Here is a 17,074-nt window from a genome sequence, read left to right on the forward strand (position 1 = left end):
GATGGTGCCAATCATCCGAAGGGACAATACTATATACTAACAATCTATTAGTACAACAACACATAGTAAGTTACTCGAAACGTGATAGAAAGCGGACACACCGGGGCCTGTTTTCAGTCGAACGCAATCTCCCAGTCACACTGACAGAGATAATCGCGCATATCAACATGCAGTATTAACGCACCCGGGCCAGAGGCGTAACTTAACCTCTGCAAGTCTGACCAAACTCATCATGATGGCTACTACATGAGATTGCATACGGTCCTTGGTGCTGTACAACGCGAGTCCTTGAGCTGCACTGCGTACCGTGACGATTGCCACTGGCTGCGCAAATCTTACTGATCCCCCCAAGTCGATGATTGATGATGGATTCAACGGCTGCCAGCACGACTCCGAATCCTTCGTACAACACTAGCAGCTATAGAGACGTGAGACCAAAGTTTAATGCTACCTCAGCATGCAAAGTGAACTCACTACAGTCGGCGCAACGTCACAAAGCAGGTCCATCAGACTCTGCAGAATTCGTCGATCTACGCCCGTCGCGCAAATGTTCAGAATTACAAACGTGCGAGGAAACGACGTGCATGGACGTACTCCGAGCCCTGCAGCAACCGCTCTTGCGCAGGCTTGATGACCTCATTGAGAGTAGTTGAGTAGATCCTCTGCGATCGCAACATCTGCAGCGGATGGTCTCCTCTCTTGCATGCATCCTTGTGCGCCCGCCAATGTGCTTTCTGGCACGGCGCCCCGCAGTAATATATCTATGCTACCAGATGAGCAAACGTAGAACCACACATCCACGAAATCTACGAACCCTCTGACAACCGTGGCAGCGTTTCATCTTGAGCCCCGGACGCTCTACCGTCGTACACCCGGACGCTTCACATCTCTTCCAGAGGGGTTGGAAAAGGGGATCCAGCTTGGCCGCCCGTTCGATTGTGAGTACACTCCGAGTGTCTTGGCCGGATGCGATGTAATCGTCGACACGATCATTCCAACCGGAGCTGTAGTACTTGCCTGCAGCCCTCGGATGCCATTCCCCCTCCGGCCTAAAGATGTCTAACCTGTCAGACAGATACGGATTTTTCGGCATGGAGCACTGACATAGGCAAAAATTCAAACTGGATCACCGCACACCGGAAAGCTGGGTCAGCTTTCTCGACGCTTTCGGTGTCGTTATGCTCGACGGCCATGAGCACGAGCTCTGAGGACTTCTTCTTTCCCGTGTCTGGCCATTTCGCGGACATCGCCGTGTTCATAGTGACAAACGAGATGTACTTTGCTGTATGCCCGTCGGCTTCCATCATGCGCTGGGTGACTTTCATACGCCCCCGTTCCTCGTCCCATCTCTCCACCAGTTCGACACTTCTGAGCTTGCAGCAGTTCGCATATGTCTTCGTCGACCTGCAAATGCATGCGAACGTAGGAGGATATGGGTGGTCGCCCGATCCGTGACATTCGGAGAGTGGTTTTCCCGAGAAGCACGGGCATTTACGCGGTGGTCGCGCCGGTGGTTCCGTCTTCGATGCCAAACGCGCTACCAGCTCTTTGCAAGCTGATGCTCTCGCGGGATCGATTGCCGAAGTATCCATCGTCTCAATCAGGGGACTTAGATTTTCGGAGCAGGCGCGAATACATTCAGGAGCGGTCCCGTGGAGAGCAAACAGATCAAGTAGTTCCAAGTCTAGATTTGCCCAAGCAAGGAGGAAGGGAACGCGCGACGGCTCCTTGTAAGGGACGAGATTGACATCGGCGTGCTGCTCGACTAGAATCTTCACCATGTGTCGCAACCGAGAAATAGAGGATATGACGAGGCTTTCGTCCTCGGTCCGACCGTGGCGCTGTCGCTCGGCCACTTCTTGTGAGAAACCAAGCAACTCTTGCATGGCGCATGACAGCGGTGTCTGCCCCTTGACGTCCCTACGGTTGACGTCGGCACCAAGACGTATGCATTCGTATACGAACGGCACGTCACAGATCCGCACGGCGAGGTGGAGGTATGTACTCCCACTTCCATTGGGCATGACCTGCGGGAGGGACCAATCGGTGTTGTTGTGACCAGCCCATGATTCGTCAATTGTCGAATACGGATCCCCTAGTGCGAGGACGTAGTGTCGTAGTATCAAATGACGCATAGGGAAACTCCTGGCATCGTGCCCGAAGATTTCCGACTGCTCGGAGTAGAAGGGTGGATCAACCTGAAGTTTGAGTTCGTCGAGCAGAGCCTGCGGCAAGCACACTGGTAAGTTTGTTTTCGGCATAATTGAAAGTGGAAGCCAATCGACGTTGATTGCGGGGAGTTGCTGCAGCGAAGACATGGGACGACAGTACAAGACTCGAGCTCGCAGTGGTGGTGGTTCGATAACAGCTCGCAGTGGTGGTGGTTCGATAATAAGCGCAGAAGTGCAGAAGTAGTACTGGTACCGGATATGGATGATGGTGAGCGGCCGGCGGCCCGAGTACTCCACTGGCGTAGGCTCGGTAGGATTCTTGAGTCTCCTCGATTCCGTATGTACATTCACAGTCAACTTGCGCCACGGATCTCTTGCACTTGATTAGGCCAGTTTTAGCCTGGAAGACTTCAGTGCGACAGAGTTAGGTTAGATACAAGCCGCCTCCTCCACGTGTTATTTCGTGCTCCGGCTCACTTGGCTGCAATGCGGCGACCACAGATTTCTGACAGACGCGTTGTATGCAGTTCATGACATTGGTACGTCACAACGAACCACGCGATGTTCTATCATGGTGCCAATAATTCAGAGGGACAACATTAACAATCCATAGTCCAACAACATAATAAGTTACTCGAAATGCGATACAAAGCGGACACACCTAGAGCCTCGTAACACCAAAAGACCGGGATCGGTTCACGGTGCATGGATGGCACCTCGGATTTCCCGCTCGTCGTTAGCGAGGACCTCACGTCGGCCGGGATACAACGCCGTGACTACTTCGCGCTCATGCCATCGAGTATCAGAGGGCGAGGTCGAATCCGAGTGGGATAGCGGAGTGAGCGTATACTCGATAGAGAGCGCGGAGAGCACGCCGCCATACGCATGTGAGATACCTGGGCAGCAGGTCGATATCAGTGCTGTCGATCAGTATACACAATGGGCAACTTACCAGTGTCGATGATGATGATCTTCCCGCCACATCTCGAGGTGATATGCTACGCCCCGTACCTCAGTTCTTGTCCGTACGCCTTGCACGAAATACGGCTTACCTCAAAGTCCGGTGTATGGCCCATGACCATTCTCCGTGTGCCCGTCCTTCTCAGGACATCATCCACCAGGCTGCACACCTTGTGCTCCGAGTCCAGTGCCCATCCGCGATACCACAGCGGCCCATCTCCGCCATACAGCTCTCTCTCCGCCTCCGTCGCATCCGGGGGAAGGCCTGTATACGGATGCGGCGGCGAGGGCGGCGGAGGCGGGTGCGAGTGGATCTTCCGGAGGAGACCCGCACCCAGTTCGTTGATGCGCGACGGGAAGGGGGTGAGGTCGTGGTAGGTCGGCGAGAGACCGCCGTGCACGAAGGACAGGGCGGCGTGCGAGAGGACGTTGGTGGACGTGGAGGAGACGTAGTCGGTGTTGGGCGGCCCGAGGGAGGGGTGCAGAGGTAGGCGGGAGGTTACGGTGTAGTTTGCTGCCCAAGACTTGCCGATGCGACCGGTGGAGAGCATCCGTTGGCGCGCCGCGACGCCGCCGAAGGTATTGATTTCGGAGGGGCGGACGTATCTATTGTGCAGTTTCAGGGTGCGCTTAGTACTATGGTGAAGACGTCTCACCTCCAGTCACCTGTGCGCAGACAGTGAGCCTCGCATAGTGTATGAATATGGACCCACGTACCAATAACGTTCATCCACTCATGGTTACCTAGGTGCGACAGGACCGTGCCACCCACGGCATGAGCCTGCTCGCGAAGCTTGTCCATCCACAAGTACAGCTTAATGGTGTCATCTCCTCTGCGAGCAAACACATGGGCTCTCGAATCCACCCGTGCAGTCATTTCATTTCATAGCTCACCGGTCGATGATGTCGCCCGTCTGCACGAAGAAGTCAACTTCGCCCGACCAGTCGCCATTTCCATCGACCACTCCCGCCATCTGAAGCACCTTCTGCGCGTTCGGCATGTCGCCGTGGAGGTCGCCCACCGCAACGATGCGCCTAGTGAACGGCCGCACATCGTGCTTCCCATCGTAGGGTGCTTTCTGGCCGTGCTGCGACGGGGCTGTTAGGTCGAGATGCTTGCCTATATACCACGAGACGGGAAACTTCGCAGCAGACTTAAACAGGTGGATTGGCGGAGGGAATACGAGGAAGAGTGCCACTATGGGCGTCATCATCGTGAGCCAGATGATTAGCCGTGGCATGGCGGGCGGATGCTACTAGCGAGTGCACCTAGACGGAGATGGACGAGGGAAGAGTCCTGAGCGTCGCGCACCCCAAGTCCGAGTCGATCAGGTCGCGTCTCAGGCGCGCACGCGCTTCTTGCCTCCGCCCGCCATCCTCCCGCCGGAGGAGCAGCCATCCTCATTCCCGAGCCGCTCGTGCACTGGACGAGGTGAGCAAACCCAAAAGATGCACAGAGGAGTAACCTACCATTCATGTACAGTGTCATTCTGCTGCCGAAAGTGCGATGCGTTCAACTCCGGTGCAGACTCGGTCACGTCGCGCCCGAGAAAACCGCGCACCTGGGACAACCGACGCGCCCCGAGTCTCCGATAAAAGTACGAAGGACGTGTCTGCATCTGCAAGCACCCTCATGCTGCGCGACCTCAATTCGTCTCGCAACGATTCAGACACTATGTCGACGGGCATTTTGGACCAAAAAACGTTGGTTCATCTGCGTCGGAGGGGCGCTGAAGGCGCGGCGGATCCGGAGCCAACGACGCGAAAGGAGCCTCGTATTCCTCGAACGAAGCCCTACGTACTTGTGCCCTCACTCCCAGAGCTGCGTCCGCCTGCGACCACGCGTCTGCAGGACCTAGCCGTGGATAAATACTCCGGCTCTACGGCAACCAGCCAGCGAATGTCGTACGTGCTCATATTTGATGTAAACATGTCCCCTGATGTACCGTGTCACCATGCAGGCATAGTGTCCGTCCACCGTTGGAGGCAGAAGAGCTCATGGCTGTTACTTCTGGTCCTGTTGACCCATCGCCAGTCCCATCGGATGAACTCCCTAGTCAGACCGTTCTTCCGGACATCCCTTTCATCGACTTTCGCCCCAGGCGGCGCAGGCGATCGAGCGTGTCCTCCCGGCCCCTTCTTCCCGAACACATCCCTGCAGCTGAGCTCAAGCTCGCTGTGAACCCTGGCATCGCTCCTCAAGGCATCCTACTCGCTGGCGATCGCTTGTCGTACGTTCCTCCCGGGCACCTCAAGTTCGCGCCCTCTCCTGTGCGCGACACGGTACCCTCGGCGGCGGCAGCCAGCTCTATCTTGGAGTCGATCAAGACTGAAGATACTGATGCTGTTCTACCTTGCCCACTGGTTGCTGAGACGGCGCCTTCTGACAATCACTCGGTCTTGCGGTCAGTGTCCCTCGGCTTCTTCTGTGGAACTGTACTGTCCAGTTTCTGTCTCGTTCTCTTGGCTGTTGTGTGGTCCGTCTTTGTTGTGGTGTTCACTGATGTGTAAATGGCACCCATGTACTGTAGACGCAACCTGTTTGTCGAAGTGTACTCATACTCCTTCTTTGTGATGATTGTCTTACTGTCTTGCGAATGAAGCTTTGACATAACCATCAGCAGCTCGTAAGATCCCTTGCTCGAAGAGCAAGGTTCCTCAGGTCGAAAATGTTGGCCCCCGTCCTGAGCACAAAACGACAATCATTTTCTGACTACACAAATACTGTACAGCTTTTAAGCATTATATCTTCGCTCGCACGGCACTACCGGAGGCACCAGCACTCGAAGGAGCCAGCAATCCACTGAGTCACAAGAGCTTCGCGATCTCTGCGTCGATAGCTTCGGGCGTGGTGGTGGACGCCCAGCGGCCGACGACCTTCCCTTCCTTATCTACCAGGAACTTCTCGAAATTCCACTGTGCCGCAAGCCGTCCGCCGTCAGCCGCCGTCCTCGGACGTCGAGGCACAGAGACGCACCTTGATCCTGGTCATGCCGAGCAGCCCGGCCTTCTGGCTCTTGAGCCACTTGAAGACCTCGTTCGTGTTGTCGCCGTTCACGTCCGTCTTCTTCGTGAGCGGGAAGGACACGCCGTGGTTGAGCGTGCAGAACTCGGCGATCTTCTCGTCGTTCTCCGGTTCCTGCCCGCCGAACTGGTGGCGCGTTGGGCGATGAGGGGGCTGTATACCGCCGTCTAACCAGAAAGACTCACCTGGTTGCAGGGGAAGCCAACGAGGACGAAGTCCTTCTCCTTGTACTTGTCCCAGAGAGCCTGGAGACCTGAGACGCATGGAACGTTATCTCACGCGTAGGCCTCTCGGAGCAGCGGAGACTTACCCTTGTACTGGGGCGTGAAGCCGCTGTTCAACGTTCATCGACATCGCATGTCACCCTCTCGTTCGGTGATCGGAGCGCGTATGCACGCACCACTTCGAAGCCGTGTTCACGATCAGGACGACCTTGCCCTTCAGCTCGGCGAAGTCGAGAGTCTTTCCTCCGGGGAGTTCAGCCTTGAGGTCGTAGAACGACGTCATCTCTGCGAGAGTGTTATGAGAGTCGGCTCGTGAAGTGGTTGTTGCGAAGCTCCGGGGTCGGTCTGCGCTCACGACCAGTCTTCTGGCGATTCGCGAGGATACGAGAGAGTAAGCCCGTAGGGAGGATAACGAGCTGGACAGATGGCTGATAACAAAGGGCCGTCGAGGCAACCGAATTGTGGGGAGAAGTGAGTTCCGAATGGCGAGCATCTCAGCGCGGCGGATGCATACGGTACATAAGTAGCTGCTTACAGCGACGGAGCATGTGCCAGGGCAGTTGCTGGGCAAAGCAGACAATTCTTTCAGCCTCCGTGCGCCCCGGATATTTACCCGGCGCGATAAGTAGCGACGTCGACCCCAGACCGACGGGCCAGACGTCGACGGACAATGTCTTCGTGCTTACCCTTGCCTGACCGTCGACCTGCATTGCACGCAAATGTATGTACTGTATCTCCCTTCCTTCTGACAGCCACTACACAACTTTTGAGAGTCGACTCCGCCCCGCCAGCTAACGAGAGCGCCTTGTCTTAACTCTTGAGCTTAAAGCGCCGTTGTCAGCATACCGTATTGGCTCATTCCTGCTCGTATTGCACAATCAGGCGAGCTCGAAGGTCCTGCACGACGCCGGCGGGAATGTCAAAATGTCAACCAACCCCCTGCGCCGCCCTCGCCGCCCATTCCCCAGATACCCGACGAGGAGCTGACTCACCAGAGCCGCTCGGACCGCTTCGTTGAATACCAATTTATATGTTCTACACACAACTGACGCTTGATAGAACATATTGCGAGGCATCAGAAAGAAAGCAAGCTCAAGGTCGTGAGGCCATCCTTCACGATGCCTCTGAAGCTCTTGCGAAGGCGACGGTTTCGAGGCCGCGACAATTCGAGCTGCAGCCATTTGAGTAGTTGGCAGTATGTCTTTGGTTTCCGCGAGAGGACCGTGTGGAACGCGTGGGTCCCAAGCCTACCAGGAATCGCGGTCAGGTGGGAAGGCAGCGGCGGGGTAGCAGGGCGTAAGCGTACCATACGACTTGATCTTGCTGGAGGTCACAGCGTCCAGAGGAGGCTTTGGCGACCTTGTTTGATGACTTGTTCCGCATTGTAGCAAACGTATATCTGATCATCTGCTGTATCGTATCTGCAAGCGCACCGTGTTAGTGCTCGATCGCAGTCACTGCCTGTAATCACGTACTACGGAGGAAAGCGACGTTCTTCATGACACGCGAACCCCACGAGCGAAGGTAGTAGTGCATCTTCATGGCGGAGAGCAGGAAGTTCTGGTAGATGTTGAGATGTACTGTGTGCCGGGAGTTCAGGCCGACGTCGGTGAAGAGGATGTGGCTCTTAGCCTTGGTCAGTCTGCGAGAAGGTGAGCAGTTCGGTCTGAGGAGGGCTAGACCATGCGGAACGTACTGCATCATCTTGTGGACAAAGGTAACGCCTGGGCGTCGTCCGCGCTCTACTGTCAACGAATCCTGGAGATCTGATGATATACTTATGAGTGAAATAGCCCGCAGTTTAGGCTAGCAAACACCTACATGTCTCATGGTAGCGAGTATAATCTGCTGAGACGGACAGGTCGGTCATATTGATCATGAAGCCGCACCAAGGAAAGCCTGTGGGGGCATAAGCCGAGGGCGTCGCCGTAAACGGACGCGGGCTCACTCTTTTGCTGAGGGTCAGTAATGTTAATGTCAGGGTCATAGTCGAAATTCGTTAATGTCTTCTCCTTCGATATGAAGCACCCATACTCTGGATGACCTTAGAATGATATGAGCCTACATCAGTAGACAGCGATCACGAACATACCTTGGATCATCATGCCTAAAAAGCGCCTCGCACGCAGTAGATCGGTCGTGAGAAACAGGTAGTCGTCGACGAGTCTCAGTAGGAGCTGAAGAGACATGGCTAAGCTTCCGCAAGTAACGCGCAAAAAGGATACTCACGCTATGGACATCGTCTGTGAACTTGAAGTGTTTTCGCTCCAGATCACCGTAAAAGAACGAGCACAGCAAAGTAGATAGCACGGATCCCTGTGGAATACCAACCATCTGGCGGTAATAACAGTCTCCAATCTGGTATACATTCAGAATTGCGTTCGCTCGTGACTGCTCTGCTTCGACCTACCTTAACTATATTCTCAGTGATATGCTCCTCTAGTAGCGCCATGATGTCCTGCTTCTGCGCGAAAGGATACACCACCTGTTACGGGACGATCAGGTTCACTGCGCAACGACAAGAAAGAAATGCGCTTACCTGATCCACAAATATAGTGTGTCGAAGTGCCGCTGCCAGCTTCGCCGCAAAGTCAAGGAAGTGAGGATGGTCGTCTTCGGTGTATCAGCGCCACAGATTTCGTCAATCGGGAAACAAGTAGCAGGTACCTTCTGGCTGAGCCTTCTTAGCATACTTGCGTCGCACTCTAGAGCCGACACAGTTCACTTGGCCGTACCGTTGAATTACATATCCGTCCTATCGTGAATGATTAACGAATTTCAGACGAAGATACCTTCCCAAGTTCCATACCTCTGATATCGCGTCCTTCAGGATCTCTAATAGCTTGGACTGCTCAATGGTATCGAAACAGGCCTGGACGTCAACCTTGACGAAGTACAGCTTCGGACTGCATACCAAAATGTGCGATCAATCGCCGACCTAAGATGAAGCCCGAATGACGCACAGCTTTCCATCAGTGCCATGCTCGAGTAGGCGGCTCTTGTAAGCCTTTAACTTCGTGTAAACTTCGTTAGAGCCGAAGACGGATGCTCCTAGCAACCCCGGTTGATTCTCCTGGTTTACTGCGTTATTAAAAGGACGGCCATCTAGAATGATTGGGACTCACCTTCTCGTAGGTCAAGATTTGGAAGGCCGCTTGCAGGATCTGGTTGATGGACGGCTGGGGTCGATCTCTGCCATCCTATACGAATACAGCATGTTTGATAAACTATTAGCCATCAATATGCCAAACCTGCATGATGTACGGACCTTTGTTGACACCTTACGTTTGCGCAGATTAACAATGGGTCGCACACCTGTCTCCTTCGGCAGGAGTCTCACGAAAGAGAAGCCAAGCTTCCTCTGTCGCAGGATCTCTTCGGCTTCGCGCTGTAGTGCGCGCCACGGTCATAACCCACTTTAAGCCGGAGAGAGCGATCGAGAACAAACCTGCTCTATCCTCTGGAATGTCTCGGAGCTCAGCTTCTCGACGAGTGGGATGCACAACGCGGACCAGTCGTCCTGCCTGAAGTAGAGGACTCGTCTTCGGAATGCCGAGGACTCTGTTACATAGAACGTCGTCTACAGGTCGTTCAGTCCAACATACGCATAATATAGCAGTATGCCTTACCCTGAGAAGCGGGATCAGGAACGAGTCAAAATACCAGAACATGAACTCCTCGAGCAGCTCACGCCGCTTGATCGCGTCCGTGCGTGAAACTCGCGGTTGTGCGTTGTCTGGGGCGAGCCAGTCACATTCCGTGACGCTGAAGCCCTGCAGGATGTTGTGCAGCGTGGTAGTCTCGTATCGCCTAGACGTAATGAACGTCTTGACATCTGGAGTGACATCAGCGTAGTCCGACGTGGTACTGCACTTGCTACTGACGCTCGTTGATCAGTCTGCGATTCTTCCGGCACCCCCACATAATCCTCGGAATGACAGCGTCTGTGACGGAAGTCACGAAGCGATATACCTGTATCCCGATTGTCAGCGATCACAAGGAGACCAACGGCTCAAACTCCACCTCAGCATGACTGCAGGCAAATTCAGCGAAGCGAGGCTTGTACTTGAAGTGCCGTCGTGCTTGAGAGAGTCCATGAGGAGTGATGGGACGGCCAGCGGAGTCTGTAGACACATTCACTTCTCTGAAAGAAGGTTGTGAGCGGAGCTGTATGGACTGCTCCGACATCATTTCCTAGCAGTGACGTATCGGTCAGTTCGCGAACTCGTCAGACAGCCTGATAGGGCCACTTACAAGGATAATACTGCTATCGAGTGTCGACTTGTCCTCTGCCTTGATCTACGAAAGCGTTTTGGTGACAGCACGAACGGATTCTGGGAGGATCTGACCTTCGATGGGCAAACTAGTTCGAGTAATGCCTTGTATCTGCATTTTCGATGTTTCCAGATCATCTGGTCGAGGATATGCAGCGCGGCTTTCACTCTCTTGGGAGTTTTCTGCGCCCCGGCTCTCTGAATTCGGCATTTGAGCTCATACCAACTGACACAAACTACCCATCAACGAACCTTGATCTCACTTTCCCGGTCCAGGTAATCGAGCGACTTATGCGATTGAAAGCTAGCCCGCTCATTCTCGACGAACGGGTGCGATAGGCCATACTGGCGTGGAAACACGTACTTCGCGAGATGTCGCACATGTGCCTCTAGTTCCTTTGGGTCGAGACCGCCGCGACAGTCTGCAGTGGTAATGCGATGTGAATAGTATGATGGGGAAATCACATTTAATACATCTGCGAGAAGAGGTCGACTGTTACGTTCGTGATGTAGAGGAGGTTTGCGACTTACGTTTTGGAGGAAGACCGATAACAATTGTGCTATTCTTTGGAACGAGGTATGGCCACGAGTAAAACAAACGAGATCGTGGGATGACGATGTCGGCCGTGGTTCGCCTGCATCCCCATGAATCAATTGAATCAATCCACAAGCGCATATACGCACTTGACAAGCGTCGTCGCAGCACGTCTTTTTGCAGACGACGTTGAGTCCAATCGGGTAGCGGAGTCAGCTTTCATGCGCTTTCGGGGCCTCTCGTCTAATTGAGGGCTAACAGCTTTGCGCTTCAGACTGCCCGCTTTGCTCTTAGATAGAGCCGAAAACTGCGCTCCATGTATGCCCGACACAAATGGAGGCGCCTTAAGGTGAATGATAGGTTCGCCCGTGACTTGACATAGACAGTCATTGGAAAGCGGGATGAATATGGAAGTTTCTGTTAGGAGATGAAACATCACGTCTTCACCAATCCTTCGCAGGGCATATCAGAATAAGCCTTAGGAAAGAATCTATGGGAGCACCCACCTTTCGAACAGCGTACGCCACTCAGATGATTGTATGGTCGTCACATTGGTGTTGATGAAGTAGTTGACGAGGGGTACGCGTGTGCCAACGCGCCCGACCTCTCCATTGTGTCTGGCCTTTACACGCTCAGTAATTCATTGTATACCTCGTCTTAGCACGTACTTGGCGATATCCAGAGGCTATGATGTTCGTCGAGCGACCTTTACCTTTGGACAGCAATCGTTCCTGCGCTTTGTCGATGACCTATTCTGATGTTATAGACATCACTGTTTCCGTCCGCAAGGTGCAGTCACTGACCTCGTGTAGATGTACCATAGGCGGCTTGGCGTTGATTTTTCTACGGTCGGTGAGAGGTGCCTCTGGGACGACATGGGATCCTCGTAGGAGGGCAGTAAAGCTGGGAGGATCATCCGACCGTAGAATTGAGGAACCATCCTCGAAGCATACGTGATTCTGAAGATACTGGTGTAAGCCGCTTACCACGGGATAGTAGGCCTGCAAGATGGACAATGTCACTGCCATCGTGGACAGAACGAAGCCACAATTGGCTCTTGGACCGTGACAGTGGAGCGCGTCGATTCGGAAGTCGCGTCGCGGTAGGTACACGACCACGTGCTCGTGGCCCACCTCAAACGCCTGCCGCGGTGCAACGCGTTTATCGCATGGGATCGCCTCGTGTTTTGAGACGCAGAGAATCACAAATGCCCATGTATTGGCCTAGAGTACACGCATACGCAATATAAACCGAATTGTATTCTACACCAGTGCAACGAAAGCTAAGATGAAAGCAGGGAATAGATTTGGTACAGACTACTGAGCACACGTTTCACAACCATTCAACAGCTTTCTAATCACGCATCGACTTCTGACTTCTTGTCCCGATTCAAGAAACCTAGAAGAGGAGATGAACCTCATGATGAGGGACTCAGCAATTATCTTACCTTTGAACTTTTGGTTGTGAACCTTTTCCCGCTCCTTGTCCATCGCTCGCAATCGTGCAAACTCAGCATTGATGGCAGGAGCATCTTCCGAAACATATCGCTCAGTTTAGTCGTGTGGAACCAAACCGCGTTGCTATAAAGCCGTACCTGCTTCATTCTTCTTCAGCAAGTCTTCAAGAATCTTCTCTGCCTTCTCGAAGTAGCCTGTCTCTCCAAGAGCCTTCGCCTTCCTGAAGAGAGCCTTGTAATTCTCCTCATTTAAGGCTAGAGCCTACATTATGTGAGTCAGCTCGCCATGGCCCAGTTCGGCGACCTCACCTTGTCCGCCGTCTCTATGGCACGTTTCCAGTTGCCTTGCTTCAGATGACAAGCAGACATATTGGAGTAGATTTTTTCCATGATATCATCCGCCTGATCCACACGCGTATGTCAAATTTGTCACCAACTGCAACGAACAATCGTACTTGCCTCAGTCCTCTGTTTCGGAGGTGAGGTTCCGTCCAGAGGAGAAGTCGTTGCCGCCGCTATGGGTGAGAGTGCATTCCTATCATAGAAACGCGTTAGCTTGACCTGCACAGAAGTGTAGCTCCTGCGGACTCACTTGTCTATTCCTTTCAGATACAGTATCGACTGGTACAACAGCCCACTTTCATCAGATGATGTCAATACCAGAGAATATGGAATTACCTCGTAGTACGATCTGAGAGCTAAGTATGAGGACAAACGCGTTCAGAATGCTAGAAAGGGAGCTTGCATTCCGCAGAGTAGTGCGCACCGCTCTTTAGGTCCCCACCCTTGAATGCTTGGTCGGCTACGTCTTTCTTCTCTTTGGCAATCTCAAGCTTCTTGAGAACATCAGGGTTTGGTTGCTGAACCTCTTCAGTGCCGTTGAGTTGCGCCATCGTAAAGTGATCAGCTTTCGAATGTAAGGAAGCGTACGCGTGTGGTCAGGGGATGTAAACCTGTGGCACAAGGGCGCTTATGCTGGGATTGCTTCGGTGTACCACGCGATTCTCACGCATAGAATGGCCACTGATCCCTCTACAAGGGAGCGGTAACTAACGCATACTTACAGCTCGACTGAACCCGACTACCCAGCCTATTCTAGCACGCCCATCTTTCTCCTATAGTACAAGCTCGCTGCTCGAGTATAAGACATGTCACTCTTCTCGAACATACTCGGCGGCATGGCCTTCGGGTTCGCTGCGCGTGTCGGCCAGCTGGCCATCCAGAAGCGGAACATCTACGACAGTACGTGTCCCTGCGCCGTTGCCCACTCGCAATACTGTCAACATCTAACGACTCTGTCTAGACCTGGCGGGACACGCCGTGTCAACGGCAGCCTTTGGCTTCGTAGGATACTGGGCGTATAAGTGGGACGAGCGGGCTGCAGTGCTCATCGCAGAGAAGCGGGCCCAGATTGCTGCACGGAGAGAGGCCGCAGCAGCAGCACACTCATGAGGACAGACAGCTTCATTCCGGTGTGTATGAACCAGTGCTGTTATGGATGCCCTGTGCTGAGCTACGCTCCAGTATGTAGGTTGGTTGCGATAGCCAGCTGCGAAGCCTGTACGATGAGGGAAATACATTTCACGGTGCGATTTTCGAACAGACGATGACGACGGTGAAGCAGTTCAGAATACAGTCTGTTCTGTACTGAGGAGGACCGGTGCAAATCGCTCGTTCATGACGGATAGATAGTGGACAACGACTGAAATTTGCGCAGCGACCCGTCGACTCCGAGGACGCGGCTGTAACTCAAGGCATGGTCAGGCTACCTCTGCCTTTGCGCATCGTCAAACAGTGCATAAGTCTAGATTTTGGGCCTGGAGCCCACCAACACTTGATAACTAACGGTGATGTCTAGTATTCCTTCGGTTCAGTATGTGTGTGCTGCTTTGTACATCCTGCTACACGTACACCTATCTTACTACGACGGCGCAAAAGGGCAAGGGTTGTACACGGGAATGAGAGAGGTCAATAGAGGGAAGGAACTGTGGTGTCATCACAACAGGTGGTGTGCGACGGTTGCAGCAAACGAAAGCACAAAATAATCCCAGACACCCTGGATCGGATGACCTCGGAGAGAAGACAACGAATAGAAAGGAAGTAGGCGAAAGAGCAACAGGAAGATACACTCCCATTGCAACACGCAATGGGGTACAAGGAAAAGGAAGAAATGCGGCAAAACATATGGTACACGCCCGAAGGCATACTTAGTAACTTACAACATTTCCGAGAGGTGGATGAGATACAGCAGATTTGAAACCATGCCGTAGCACTGTTTGACGAGTGACGATTCACTGGTATGCAGGACGAGCCGGACAAAGGAGCGTTTGTGTACACGATCAGGCCTGAAAGGAGGGGCGAATTGTACAGAGTACGACGAGATGATATGGAGAGGCGACCGGTTGTTCTTGCTGAGACGCCTGGATTTGTGACGCGAGCGAAGCTGATAGAGCCACCTTCCGCGAGATATGTGTATGAACAATGAGGGTGTGGGTGCCGGCAGCGGCTAGATTCGAAAGGCGAGCAGATAGGTATATCGAGCATCCGGTGTTACTTGTCCTTGTTGATGATATAGCGATAGATTAGCGATGTATATGTCGAGGTACATTGTTGTCGGTGCGATAGATGGAGCAAGGAGGCCCGAGAAGGTGAATGGATAATGGGCCACCATACAAACCCTCGAGACGCAGCCAGCAAGCGAGCACGTACGGGCAAGGACGACCCGTCAGCTCAAGCTTACACCATTTGGAATGCACTACCCAGGCTCGCTCCGGCGGAGGGAGAGCCGCTCTTCTCAGTAGGAGAACCGGGGCTGCCGAAGGAGATCTTGCGCGCAACGGGACAGTGGGGCAGCTTGCTACCCTTCGTGCGGCGAAGAGCCTTCGAGCTTGCAGGGGTCGCAGTGACGGTGCTTTCCACGGCAGGAGCGTCGGGGGACTTCGGAGAGAGATGATGGGTCTGACGGTCAGCACGAGGGGTACGTCGGCTTGGGGTGGGCGGCTCGAAGCTCGATTGCAGCTGAGGCAGCTCGCCTCCCAATATACTGGGGTTACGTTGTATGTTGGCACGAGGCTTGGCCGGGCGACGCGCCGGCGTGTCCTTGCTGCTCCTTGACGTCTTAGCCGGAGACGACTTGGGGGGCTTTCGAGTTCGGGATATTTCGGGGGATTTGACAGGAGAAGTGGGCGGACTGGCTGAGGAGGCAGTCTTCACCCGAGCCTTCTTCGCCTTCATACTCCGCAGCTTCTCTTCCTCATCAGATGATGTAGCGTCCGAATCCCTACCGCTCAGGCTCATGGCCCCTGAACTTCGTTTCGAGAGAGCACCAAAGGACGGTGCACGCTTCAAGCCTTGGCCAGGCCCGTACAACATCGATCCGGCGAACGATTCGGTACGCTTGATACGCTGCATGCGAGGATCGACGGCGGGCATGACGAAAGAATCCGACGAGTTTGACATATCAGACATGGATCTCCGAAGACGAGGAATACGAGAGCTGGAATGGTTGGAATTAAGAGTGGTAGAGCTGGGAGTTGAAGGAAAGAAGGCCTGTCCGCCTGGAGCGCGGAAGGGGGAAGTCGAACGAGACGAGGGGGCTGCATATGATTGGAATGATGAGGTCGAGAGGAAGCGGTCAGCGTTCTGGAGACGTTGTGATAGACTGGGAATCCGCATGTTAGTACGCGACGAGGTTGATGGAGGGTGCGATATACACACCGACTGATGTTGTCGTTATCCGCCCAATTACGCGCTTCCACTTGCATAAAGTCCATACTCGACTGCCGATACAACGGGCGTTTGGTAGCAACGCGCGCTGTCTGCTGTTGTTCGTCGGTGTCACTCCCTTCCTCTTCTGCGATAGTGTCACTGGCTCCATCGTTTACCGTCTCCTTGGCGAGAGCTCGCGCAAGCTCAACAATCTTTGCACGCGTCGCCCGCAGGGAATGGGGCCAGCTGACAGGCCCCTTGGCTTCTGCTACACCGCGGGCGATCTTATCAAGGAGATTTGATGGAGGTACGGGACCGTTGAACGGAGTGAGAAGATGCGCAGGAAGGGCGTCGAGAGTCTGGAGCAGCACACAGAGTCAGGAAGGATGAAGATGACGAGATGTTGGGGATGGGAAGGCAGGATAAATCTCCAGGCTGTATGGGAATCTGGGCTTACCCTAGATAATAAACGCGTCTGCTCCGGACTCCATTCCGCCTCTAGATCTTCCGTCCCATCGTAGTTTGAGCTGTTCCAACTGTCACTGCTGTAACGCTTCTGCGATGACACGGGCAGGAAGGGGAGAGGCGTGTTGGAGTTGGGCGGAGTACGGGGTGAGGAGTCCTGAGACGCGTGGGATAATCTACGCCGAGGGAGAGGAGGGGGCATGGCGGGAGTGAGCGACGAGACGGCAGCAGGAGGCCGTCTTTGCATACTGTCCTA

At 53.8% G+C, this 17,074-nt stretch overlaps 8 protein-coding genes across 8 annotated transcripts; 2 read left to right on the forward strand and 6 right to left on the reverse strand.

Annotated features, from left to right (window-relative positions):
* Positions 1–158: 158 nt before the first annotated feature.
* B0H18DRAFT_1210260 (uncharacterized protein) lies at positions 159–2,392 on the reverse strand. The gene is made up of 5 exons (XM_048036359.1): positions 1,105–2,392; positions 815–1,049; positions 595–761; positions 475–530; positions 159–418 (listed from the first exon to the last, which is right to left on the reverse strand). Exons 1-4 carry the CDS (start codon positions 2,316–2,318, stop codon positions 491–493), a joined length of 1,656 nt encoding a protein of 551 aa, XP_047894675.1. The 5' UTR covers positions 2,319–2,392; the 3' UTR covers positions 159–418; positions 475–490.
* A 258-nt stretch (positions 2,393–2,650) lies between these two features.
* Positions 2,651–4,279, reverse strand: B0H18DRAFT_1000539 (uncharacterized protein). The gene is made up of 5 exons (XM_048028226.1): positions 3,849–4,279; positions 3,788–3,797; positions 3,224–3,737; positions 3,124–3,169; positions 2,651–3,067 (listed from the first exon to the last, which is right to left on the reverse strand). The coding sequence occupies exons 1-5, from the start codon at positions 4,006–4,008 to the stop codon at positions 2,868–2,870; spliced, it is 930 nt and encodes a 309-aa protein (XP_047894676.1). The 5' UTR covers positions 4,009–4,279; the 3' UTR covers positions 2,651–2,867.
* Positions 4,280–4,806: 527 nt separating this feature from the next.
* B0H18DRAFT_1117953 (uncharacterized protein) lies at positions 4,807–5,642 on the forward strand (the record flags this gene model as incomplete). Its single annotated transcript, XM_048033686.1, has 2 exons — positions 4,807–5,036; positions 5,093–5,642. 2 exons carry the CDS (start codon positions 4,807–4,809, stop codon positions 5,640–5,642), a joined length of 780 nt encoding a protein of 259 aa, XP_047894677.1.
* Positions 5,643–5,939: 297 nt separating this feature from the next.
* B0H18DRAFT_1084471 (glutathione peroxidase) lies at positions 5,940–6,663 on the reverse strand (the record flags this gene model as incomplete). Its single annotated transcript, XM_048031794.1, has 5 exons — positions 5,940–6,047; positions 6,109–6,282; positions 6,342–6,409; positions 6,467–6,489; positions 6,557–6,663. The coding sequence occupies 5 exons, from the start codon at positions 6,661–6,663 to the stop codon at positions 5,940–5,942; spliced, it is 480 nt and encodes a 159-aa protein (XP_047894678.1).
* A 3,967-nt stretch (positions 6,664–10,630) lies between these two features.
* On the reverse strand, positions 10,631–11,059 carry B0H18DRAFT_874847 (uncharacterized protein; the record flags this gene model as incomplete). Its single annotated transcript, XM_048040382.1, has 2 exons — positions 10,631–10,852; positions 10,907–11,059. Coding segments are annotated over 2 exons (375 nt in total), but the record flags the coding sequence as incomplete, so codon positions are not given.
* A 1,328-nt stretch (positions 11,060–12,387) lies between these two features.
* B0H18DRAFT_1000553 (uncharacterized protein) lies at positions 12,388–13,601 on the reverse strand. Its single transcript, XM_048028227.1, has 8 exons — positions 13,412–13,601; positions 13,324–13,343; positions 13,238–13,266; positions 13,105–13,180; positions 12,955–13,047; positions 12,784–12,907; positions 12,637–12,720; positions 12,388–12,587 (listed from the first exon to the last, which is right to left on the reverse strand). Exons 1-8 carry the CDS (start codon positions 13,536–13,538, stop codon positions 12,547–12,549), a joined length of 594 nt encoding a protein of 197 aa, XP_047894680.1. The 5' UTR covers positions 13,539–13,601; the 3' UTR covers positions 12,388–12,546.
* Positions 13,602–13,793: 192 nt separating this feature from the next.
* On the forward strand, positions 13,794–14,097 carry B0H18DRAFT_1117956 (uncharacterized protein; the record flags this gene model as incomplete). Its single annotated transcript, XM_048033687.1, has 2 exons — positions 13,794–13,887; positions 13,949–14,097. 2 exons carry the CDS (start codon positions 13,794–13,796, stop codon positions 14,095–14,097), a joined length of 243 nt encoding a protein of 80 aa, XP_047894681.1.
* Positions 14,098–15,381: 1,284 nt separating this feature from the next.
* Positions 15,382–17,020, reverse strand: B0H18DRAFT_1117957 (uncharacterized protein; the record flags this gene model as incomplete). The annotated part of the gene is made up of 3 exons (XM_048033688.1): positions 15,382–16,306; positions 16,363–16,712; positions 16,811–17,020. 3 exons carry the CDS (start codon positions 17,018–17,020, stop codon positions 15,382–15,384), a joined length of 1,485 nt encoding a protein of 494 aa, XP_047894682.1.
* Positions 17,021–17,074: the final 54 nt, after the last annotated feature.

Source organism: Fomitopsis serialis (assembly GCF_022376445.1).
Source record: "Fomitopsis serialis strain Sig1Antser10 chromosome Unknown B0H18scaffold_24, whole genome shotgun sequence".
Taxonomy (NCBI): domain Eukaryota; kingdom Fungi; phylum Basidiomycota; class Agaricomycetes; order Polyporales; family Fomitopsidaceae; genus Fomitopsis; species Fomitopsis serialis.